The following is a 10821-nucleotide window of genomic DNA, read 5'->3' on the forward strand; positions in this document are numbered from 1 at the left end:
AAAATTTTGTAAACGTTGTGTGGCGTTTGTTGTTGTTTACTAAACGCTACAAAAGTAGAAACAAATACATCGTTAAATCAGTGTTTACTGTCCCTGGATGAACTTCCAATTATGCATGTACATGTTGTTGGTAAACAGACTTTTTGCAAACGTAGAAACAAATACATCGTTTAATCAGGTTGAAGTTAGAAACAAATGTAGCGTTTGTACTAACAAACGATGAACGACAAACTGTAGACGCATTTTTAGCGAGTGCATAGTTTGTCAAAATTTATGTAAACTATGCAAACGTATGTTAGAAACAAATGATCAAAACATGTGCGCTTAGCCGTTTGCATCGTTTGTGTTAGAAAGAAATGCACTCTATGTTAGGAGTTGTGAAGCTATATCATATTATATTGAATAGTTTTCAGTGTTGTTCAGGGGTTATTGAATATTTGAATTCAGACTTTCGTTCAGACTTTTGCTCATCGATTCACATGCACGGGATTTAGTAATCAGTCCTTTTAGTGTACGTATGTGTTCTGGATTCTTTTTGTAGTTGTTTACCGTCTTATTTCTAGATTCTTCGTTGTTTCTGGACGATTGTAGAGAACTTCAGCATTTCCTTACAAATGGCCCTGGAACGCAATTATTTCGTTGTGCATTTCTTTCCGAAAATAAATGCAAATTAAAAATATTGCACCTGCTCTATTTCAATAAGATTTTTACAGTATTCTGTACAACTTTTGGGACAAATGACATCAAAATTATACTTCTTACTTTTTTAAATGTTTAGCTTTTTTGATTCGAGCGTCACTGATGAGTCTTTTGTAGACGAAAGCGTCTGGCGTGCAAAGTTGTAATCTTGGTATCTATGATGAGTTTATAGAAAAGTCTACCAGCTCTAACTATATGGACTATATGTGAAGGGGTCTAAAATCCAGTTTGACTGCTTCAAATATACTGATTTTTGACCTTTATTCAACTGGACCAAATCACTACTTTACTTTAAATTCATGATCCTCCTTAATATTTTTTTTACTAATATTAAAAAAAAAAATTTGGAGGTTGTTGAAAAAAATGCAAGTTATTCACTGTCCACACTGGGCTAGGGACTATATTTGTATTTTCATATTTTCTGGCGAGACTTTGATGATAACTTATTTTTGTATCTTTTAAACCAGGTTTAATCCACCATTTTCTACATAAGGAAATGCCTGTACCAAGTCAGGACTATGACAGTTGTTTTCCATTCGTTTGATGTGTTTGAGTTTTTGTTTTTGCCATTTGATATGGGATTTTCCGTTTTAAATTTTCCTTGGAGTTCGGTATTTTAGTTATTTTACTTTTTTCATGTGATATCAATAAAACAGAACAAATATGGAAAGAATCTAATACACCTTTGTTATGATCATATACAAATTCATGAATGGTTAACCGTCCAAAAAGGAAGGAAGATGTTGAAATCATAATTTAAATTTTGCCTTGCATGGTGTTAAGGACGGAATTTCCACTGCTGTTACGCTTAGTTCAGTATTTCCAAAGTGAAATTCGACAGCCAAGTGGTGCTCTGCGAGTGACGGGTTAGGCACAGTAACGTCCAATTCGCCAAGAAGAGAGCATCCATCATCATCGACATACTTTGGGTCTTCAAGTGGTGTACAGTACACACGCAATCCCATTTGTGACTGCAAGGGCGTAGTCGTGGTATAAACCTCCATGACCTTTTGACCTGCTAGTACAGACGTGTCTGCTTTCATGAAACTACTAAAAACATCATTACAATGTGCAACATTCCCAATTCTGAATGTTTTTCTTTCATCGTGTTTTGCTGGATCAAATTCCGGCGTGATCTTAACACCGTAAGTATATCTTGCAATACGAGACGATATAAAATCTGGTCTATGGCCAAACAACACAGCTCCTTTAAGAACTGAAATACCAGAATCTTCTGGTACGATTACTCGTATATTGGGAAATGCTTTTCGGATTGCCTCTTGAATCATTGGCGATTCGGAAAATCCACCCACAAGAAGAAAAGTTTTAGCATCGCTTGATTCTTTCTTTCGAAGCACATCCTTAACATGCGCAATGATGTTATCGATTGTTGGTTTGTAAAGTGATTTCATAAATTCAGCATCGAAACGTATCTTGTCGCCGAGAATAGATAACTTGTCTGCAAGTGTTGATGCCTTTACTGTTTTTGGAAAATCTTCGTCCAAATTGTCCTTACAGATTTGATCCAAAACAACGTATGGGACTGTAAAATTAACTTTCCCCGATGTGCTAGTTTTAATAGTTCGTTTCACTGTCTCAAACTCTCTAAAAAGATCCATGTAAGACGATGTGTACTCTTTCTGTAGTTTTCTCATTACTGGCCCACCAAGAATTTTCACAAATGTTTGGAAGAATGCATTGTCAACCGATGTCCCTCCACATGCATCTCCCGAAGCTTTACACAATTCCTTCAGTCTTGTTCCATCAAGTTTTTCATGGACAGTTATATCAGCAGTACCACCTACCATAAAATAAATTTTATTAATAGTAATAATTTAGATTTTTTTTCTTCAAAAATGTTGAAGAATAGATCGAAAATCCCAATGCATGGGAAAAGCAAATTTAAATAAAACTAAGAGCATAATAAAGGAGACAGTGTTTGATTTAACCACAAGTCAAAGATATGCATTTAATGCATGATTTAAATGTTGAATTAATCTAACGAAAATAGTATGAAAACAGCTACTATGTTCGAAATGGAACGTTGATACATAATCGATCTTTGTAGAGTTACTTTTGATACAAATTTCATAAATAAAACGTACCGCCTAAATCAATTATCATGAATTTTGTTCCTTTTCTGGACATTGTAAATCCAGTACCAGCTCCTTGAAGTTTCTCTATAGGAAGATGTTGACAATATATAGATGCGGCCTCTGGTTCTAATGCTATCAGAAGTCGTTCTCCAGGTATTTCTGCCTGTAATTATAATCTCTAATTTATACATATTTACAACGTCTTGGAAATATTCATTATACACGTTATAGTAAAAATAGTGGTGCAACACAATTTTGAATTTGACGTTTTCTGTATAGGGGGCGGGTTGAGATCTCATAAACATGTTTAACCCCGCCGCATTTTTGCGCCTGTCCCAAGTCAGGAGCCTCTAGCCTTTGTTAGTCTTGTATTATTTTTAATTTTAGTTTCTTGTGTACAATTTGGAGTTTAGTATGGCGTTCATTATCACTGAACTAGTATATATATTTGTTTAGGGGCCAGCTGAAGGACGCCTCCGGGTGCGGGAATTTCTCGCTGCATTGAAGACCTGTTGGTGGCCTTCTGCTGTTGTCTGTTCTGTGGTCGGGTTGTTGTCTCTTTGACACATTCCCCATTTCCATTCTCAATTTTATTACAAGTAGCTGACCAGTAGCGTACTCACAACATGTATTTCAAAGGGTTAAACATACCAAAAAAGTTTGCACGGAAGAATAGGAGCGACAGTAAAACGCATGTAGAAAAAAAATCCCCACAAATTGCAATCAATTTTTGATGGTTTTGAGGGAAGCTCATTTTAAGGTTTAACAGGGGTAGCTGCTTAATAAATTCAAATTGTTTTGATAAACAATATAACAGATTAAGATAAATGAACCGCATAATTTCTATGAATACAAAAGAAAAAACTATAGAACATCACGCAAATATATTTTCAATAATACCTTTTCAGCACTAGCACGCATAAACTGCTTTGCTGAATCCGACCAAATTGCGGGTACTGTAAGAACCCATTTTATTTCATCAACTTTTAGTCCAGTCCCTTGTTTCTCTAATTCCTCAAGCAAGTGGTCCTTTAATGCTCTGATGGATAAAGAGAATACATCTATTGCTGGAAGGGTTCTCCCGGTTATATCTTCTACAGCCATATCGCTGGTAATGTGCTACAAAGAGTAACAAACTGTACAATGGATGAAATATAAGTTTTTTTCCAGGCGCGGATTCAGGATTTGATGTTGTTATTTCTTTTTTTGGGGGGAGGGGGGGAATGAGAATTAGGATAAAGAGGACCTTATTTTGACACAAAATAGACTGTATATCTACCTGGATTTCATATTTTTCATATTTTAGGTTGTGTGTGCGGGAGATAGCTGGATGCGCCCCTCTTGAATCTATACCGGATTTTTATTAGAATAATTGTAATTAATTGTTTTGTTAGTATTATCCATTATTAGAAAACTTACAAGCATACAATTACATAAATCTTTAGAAAATTATTTTCCCCAAATGAAACTAAAGTTATTGCGTTAATTGTGTAAATGTCAGTTCAAACATTAATTAACCAAACAGAAATGCAACATCATCAATTTTACCTTATTATTATGAAGTTTCATTTTAAATCTGTAGAAATAGTAATATTTATTCTGTTCTCCGTCCATAGCCAGGTTTGCGTATTCATTTTCTGCCTCGTATCCAAATGATACAAATTTTTTATTGTCGTCTAGCAGTAGACATGTCGGTGTTTTCAATGACATAAGCTGTCGACCACCGGCATTCCAAGCTTGGTTTGCGTGAATTTTCAGCGGGTCCTTCTCGTAAGTATGTCGAAGTGAAAATGCGTAGCCAGAATAAGTGGTGCCAAAATCTATTGCTGCGACTAGCATAGTCTTGTCTGAAGCCATATTGTATAACTTGAAATAGAAAAAGATAGAACCATACATGATAAAAGACATAGAAAGCCATTATCTGACTTGTGCTTGTGGTTTCGGTGTCTATTGAACCGGTATTTTATAGTTAAAGGGATTTTTCTAAACTGGTTTTATGTTGAAATTAAAAGATGGAGGACAGAGTCCTCATAAACTAGTTTAACACCTCAACATGGTCGTATGAATGTCCGAAGTCAGGAAACTTTAGTAATTATATTTTAATGTTTTAATGCCATTTAAGGAATTATTTATTCTGCATTTAAACCATTCTCAACAGTGTGTCTTTCTATGTTGTAATGTTTCACTACTGTTGCATGTTAGAATGAAGGTTGGCGCCTGTTAAAACGTTTAAACCCGCTGCATTTGTTTGCACCTGTCCTAAGTCAGGAGCCTGTTGTTCAGTGGTTTTGTTTGTTGATGTGGTTCATAAGTGTTTCTTGTTTCTCATTTTTTTTATATAGATTAGACAGTTGGTTTTCTTGTTTGAATTGTTTTACACTAGTCATTTTGGGGCTCTTTATAGCTTGCTGTTCGGTGTGAGCCAAGGCTCCGTGTTGAACCTGTAATTGTTAACTTTTTACACATTGTTACTTGGATGGAGAGTTGTCTCATTGCCACTCATACCACATCTTCTTATTTCTATTGTCCACAACATTGTGAATTAAAGCTTGACATATGTAAAATTGAGAATGGAAATGGGGAATGTGTCAAAGAGACTACAACCCTACCAAGGACCAGAAAACAGCCCAAGGCCACCATATGAAAATCGTACGTTGACCTTTAGATGACATTTGTTTTTTTGTTTTGTTGGTTGTGATGTATGAAGTGTTTCTAGATGACATTTATTTTTTGTTTTGTTGCGTGTGATGTATGAAATGTTTCTAGATGATATTTGTTTCTTGTTTTGTTGGGTGTAATATATGAAGTGTTTCTAGATGACATTTGTTTTTTGTTTTTTGTTTTTGTTGGTTGTGATGTATGAAGCGTTTCTGGATGATAGTTTAATGCATCACGAAGATTTGTTGTGTATATGTAGTAGATAGAGTTTTAATGTTGAATATGGCCTTAAAAAATGAAGGTTATTTCCAATAAACATTTTAAATATTTAATTCATGCAATGCTGAAATTCTGGTATAATTTTGATAGCCTACTCAACTCATCTATAAAAAGATATAATGTTGCTTGCCAAAAAAATATTCTGTAATTTTGATTAGGTATCTACTGGATGGATACAATAACTTGATCGTTGCCACTGAAGCACATATTAAAAGGTACTAATGATACTTTATAGGGTGTCTGAACTATACGTAAACTGAAAGTAACATGTGTCAAGACAAGCATATCAAACTTATTTTATACATTTGCATGTTGACTGTCACATTAATTAGCGATTGATCAATTATAAGTGGAAAAAGTAAATTTTTATTGTTGCAATGAAGGAGGAAACAATCAGATTTCAGTAAAAACCTACCTTATTTTGTTTACGGTTAAACGGGAAGTAAATTACCTGTTATGATAGTTGATTGATTTTATTATCATATGTTAAACTTTATTATCATAAGTTAAACAGTGTCGGCTGACTGATCAAATATAAAAATACAGGTGGCAAATGAACGGGTAACTGGTCACAATAAAAACCGTTGAATAGGGGACTCATAGGTAATGCAAACCCAATTTCCACTGTAGAAAAGGGAGAAAAGGGGGGAGGGGTGCGAAAATATCTTAAAATCAACATTTATCTTAGTGAACATTATCTGCCAAATAATACCTGTATAGCTCTTACCGCTTGTGACCTTTGCGTCTGGTAAAAGTTCTCTTCAAACTCAAAAGTATCTTCCATTGCCATGGAATGAAAAAGCATATAGAGGCGATCTGGGATCTTATAATATTCTCGTTCCAATCTAGAGCCGAACTTTGTTTTATAAGTTGCTGCTCTTAATTTTTCACAAATACTCAAACTTGCAATATGTAGAATAGTCAACCGATCGGTTTTATAGTAATTAGAAATGAAACAAATATTACGTCATTTTGTCTCAGGTGGATAATGGTCTTATTGGCAGATTTATGCCACACCTGCATTTTCATATCATTTTTGAGACCTTCAAGAGCAAGAACTATTGTTAAAAATTCTTTGGAACTTTAGTTATTTTCGATTATTATGCGACACATGGCGCTAACGGGAGTTGTAAGTTGTAAGTATAGTTATTTCTCACAATGATGGAACATTATTGTTTTACACTAGTCATTTTGGGGCCCTTTATAGCTTGATGTTCGGTGTGAGCCAAGGCTCCGTGTTGAAGGCCGTACTTTGACCTATAATTATTAACTTTTTATACATTGTGACTTGGATGGAGAGTTGTCTCATAGGCACTCATACCAGATCTTCTTATTCATATTAAGCATATACAGTATCCATCAAGTATTTACATAAACTGGAAGCTAACACCAGATATAAGTTCGATTACTAGTGGCTTGTAGAAATATATTCAATTCTGACAAATATTTGTTGAGATGTTGTTTTTTATCTCATATTCAACTCAATATAATAACAATTTAACAAGCTAGATATAGACTTACAGTGAGAGGGGGAGAAACAAGAGAGGGGAAGAAACAAGGGGTGCGATCAAAAATCATAAGTCGATAGAGAAATTACACAACAAACTGAGGTAGTGAAAAAGTACACAAATCACATAAATCGTTGAAAATGATGAGCTGAACTAAATCAAATAGTTGTCAAGATTTCTTGTTGATTATTAATTGCTTTTACAAAAGTACGTACATTTAGCGTTATTCTACATAAAACGGGAAAAAGTGTATTTTGCAGTGGCACATTAGTTGACTACATTTTGAGTACCTATGTTTATTTGATTTAAATTTTAGTTATAATACTTTAGTTTTGAAAATATATTTGTTCAAATGATATGGTTGTTTATTTGTTTAGTTATGATTGATAGTGAGGTGTTTAGATGAAAATGAGTTCTGGCGATAAAAAAAGGTGAAGAAGACATCAAGGGGAAAATAATAAGTCAAATAAAAACAGATTACGCCATGGTCAAAAAGAAAATCGACGAACAGACAAACACAAAAACAAAACAATGCACAGAAAACTAAAGATAGAACAACAAGAAAACCAATCCAAAAATATGGCAAATAAGATCGGCGATAAGTTGCATTAGGTGATATCATACAAATTGGAACATATCCATGCTTATCTGTGGCATAGATATTCCGTGACGGTCCAACACATGATGATCAGCGTCCGTAAATATTCCGAAAGGATGACTCCAATGTACATCTGATGAGCCAAATACAGAATAATATGAAGCGTTAGTTTGATATTATATGTAGGTACTGTTTTTCGACACACTGGCTGCTAAATCATACACGTCCTGATTTTTTCCACCAATTTTCAATTATGACTTTTTTCTCAATTTCTTCAATGACCACCCTGCCCGGCCTAAAATCAAATTTTGTTTCCTCAAATAAGATATTGCCACTAATTTTTTCAATTCATTGGTTGTGAAAGAAAACCCAAATACATATCGTCTATATAACCTTACATAATTTTGATAACGTCAAATGTTTCAACTGTGTATATTATGTATTAGATTTAGTCTTCTCATATCAGAAGGGCGTCAGCCACGAAGATATGAGACGACTACATCTGATCTGATTTACATTGAAGTTATACATAATTATTTATCTTTTCTCTTGTTAAAAAAAAGAGCAATTAATTTTGATAATACAGGAATAGTGTCATTTTCTCATTTCCAGATGAAGTAAGACTTTCAGAATATGTTTTATAGTTATGGATTTGGAATGCAATCTTAGTTGTGTCTAGTTTTCTGTCATCAAATTCATACCATATCACTGCTTTTGTATAGCAATATGAATCGCTGTACTATCTTTTTTTTCTAGTTTAATTGCCAAAATCTAAACTTTTTGCTGATAAATGATAAAATTTCTATATATAATTACTTAGACTTGATTTAAACCTTAAGATTAATAATCTCTGTAAAACTGTGATAAAACATTGATACATATAACAACAATGAGATTTATCAATAAAATATCCTTGTATACACTCAATAAATAAGTAGTACTATAAGATCTATGTTATCAAAATCAATGTTACATTTTCGGTGTAAACATTGTATACCGTTTTTGAATACAGTTCTTAAACCCTCTAACACATATACATGTAGTATAGAACAAAACCATCAAACAATTACAGACTGTTAAAAATGGAAAGACAATTTCTTAACAAAAAAAAAGCCCTTCCATATGAATAATTTACCTTTTCGGTTTGCCTATTGAACCATCAATTGAATTTTTCTTAGCTTCTTAATCGCACTTAAGGTAGTATGTGATTAAAAAAATCACAAAAATGTCTAACTCTTTATTTGCAATAGAAATTTACAAACATAAGATAAAATAATGTGAATCTTGTCAATTAATAAAAAATAGTCTAACACATAAATTGCATATGTGCATTAATATTTGCTAATTTCCGTTTTTTTTTTATTAAGTGTACAAAACATACAATCATAGAAACTAAAAAAGGGTTTCACTTTGCACCATGCCAAAATTTAGCAGAATACATGTAAAGACGGTATATATTATGAATGGTTTACTTACGTAAAACAATTATTTGATAAAATTAGTGTTATATATGTCGATACAGATAAGTTTGCTAGAACTTGCAGCAATATTATACTGGCAATCTAAAGAATTCTTTAATTAAATTTTCTAGTAATCTTCAATAAACTGTATACTTACTACAACCTTATTACAGAGTTTCACCTTAAACGCTTACTCGTGATGTCCCGTTTTGTACACGCATACCAAAACCTCTAAACCAAATCTTTGCACATGTGACAGAATTTGTTTTCAGCAATTTGGAAGTTTCCATTTTAATGATCCTAGTTCCTAGTTGTACGCACACGTTCAGTTCAAGTCCGAAACACGTTCACACAAAACGGTTTATGGAATATTTGTGTGGGAAAGTGTACATCTTAAAAAACTGTCTCAGATTTACAAACCAAATGTGTTTACTTATAACGTGTGTCACAATCTTATTAAAATAATGCTTTTCAAGATATCCGGTGATACTCAACTCGGCACACAGATTTTTCATGTTTTTTTTAGCTCTTGCCCCATCTTATGTGTTCATGAACAATGACGACCTTGTAGCATTCCGATAACATTAACTTTGTTCAATTATCTGAACTGAACAGAAATAAATAAAACGTTTGAAATAGTTATCATATATTGAGAACTGCACAATATCTTTTTCCACTGTTATATTTATCCGAACAAATAAGAATTTTGATAATTTGAAATTTTTAATAGGCTAGGAATTCATCGATATCCATTGTAACTCTAAACAGAAATTGCAAATCTAGTAAAGAATGAATGATACTTCCTGTTTTACAAGACTATTACAAGACAACTTCAAAATACCAACAAGCTTACACTTAGTCTATCAGGTGGTCAGGTATACACATTTTTGAAAACTAAGGTTTGAGCAATACGTAATCCCATAAAGCCAGGTGCTCTGAAAGCGTAAGCATATATTGTTCCGCATACAAAACCAGCCAACGTGGTTGAATTGAAAATCAGCTAACATAGAAATATCCAATATGGAAGGGAGTCTTATATGATTAAAGCATCAATGCTTACACATGTAACAAGAAGCATTTAAATCAATAAAAATGTGAACCAATGCAAATTGAATTTCATATTGCACTATGTTTCCTTGTAGAGCAACTTGTGGATTCATTTATGTAAAATTGAGAATGGAAATGGGGAATGTGTCAAAGAGACAACAACCCGACCATAGAACAGACAACAGCAGAAGGTCACCAACAGGTCTTCAATGCAGCGAGAAATTCCCGCACCCGGAGGCGTCCTTCAGCTGGCCCCTAAACAATTATATATACTAGTTCAGTGATAATGAACGTCATACTAAACTCCAAATTGTACACAAGAAACTAAAATTAAAAATAATACAAGACTAGCAAAGGCTAGAGGCTCCTGACGTGGGACAGGCGCAAAAATGCGGCGGGGTTAAACATGTTTATGAGATCTCAACCCTCCCCCTATACCTCTAGCCAATGTAGAAAAGTAAACGCATAACAATACG

At 33.6% G+C, this 10821-nt stretch overlaps 1 protein-coding gene across 1 annotated transcript; it reads right to left on the bottom strand.

The window, feature by feature from the left end:
• Positions 1–1359: 1359 nt before the first annotated feature.
• On the bottom strand, positions 1360–6217 carry LOC127702249 (heat shock 70 kDa protein 12B-like). Its single transcript, XM_052206364.1, has 5 exons — positions 6148–6217; positions 4344–4661; positions 3696–3914; positions 2805–2958; positions 1360–2500 (listed from the first exon to the last, which is right to left on the bottom strand). Exons 2-5 carry the CDS (start codon positions 4650–4652, stop codon positions 1449–1451), a joined length of 1734 nt encoding a protein of 577 aa, XP_052062324.1. The 5' UTR covers positions 4653–4661; positions 6148–6217; the 3' UTR covers positions 1360–1448.
• Positions 6218–10821: the final 4604 nt, after the last annotated feature.

The sequence above is a fragment of the Mytilus californianus genome, unplaced genomic scaffold (genome assembly GCF_021869535.1).
Source record: "Mytilus californianus isolate M0D057914Y unplaced genomic scaffold, xbMytCali1.0.p SCAF_5, whole genome shotgun sequence".
Classification (NCBI taxonomy): domain Eukaryota; kingdom Metazoa; phylum Mollusca; class Bivalvia; order Mytilida; family Mytilidae; genus Mytilus; species Mytilus californianus.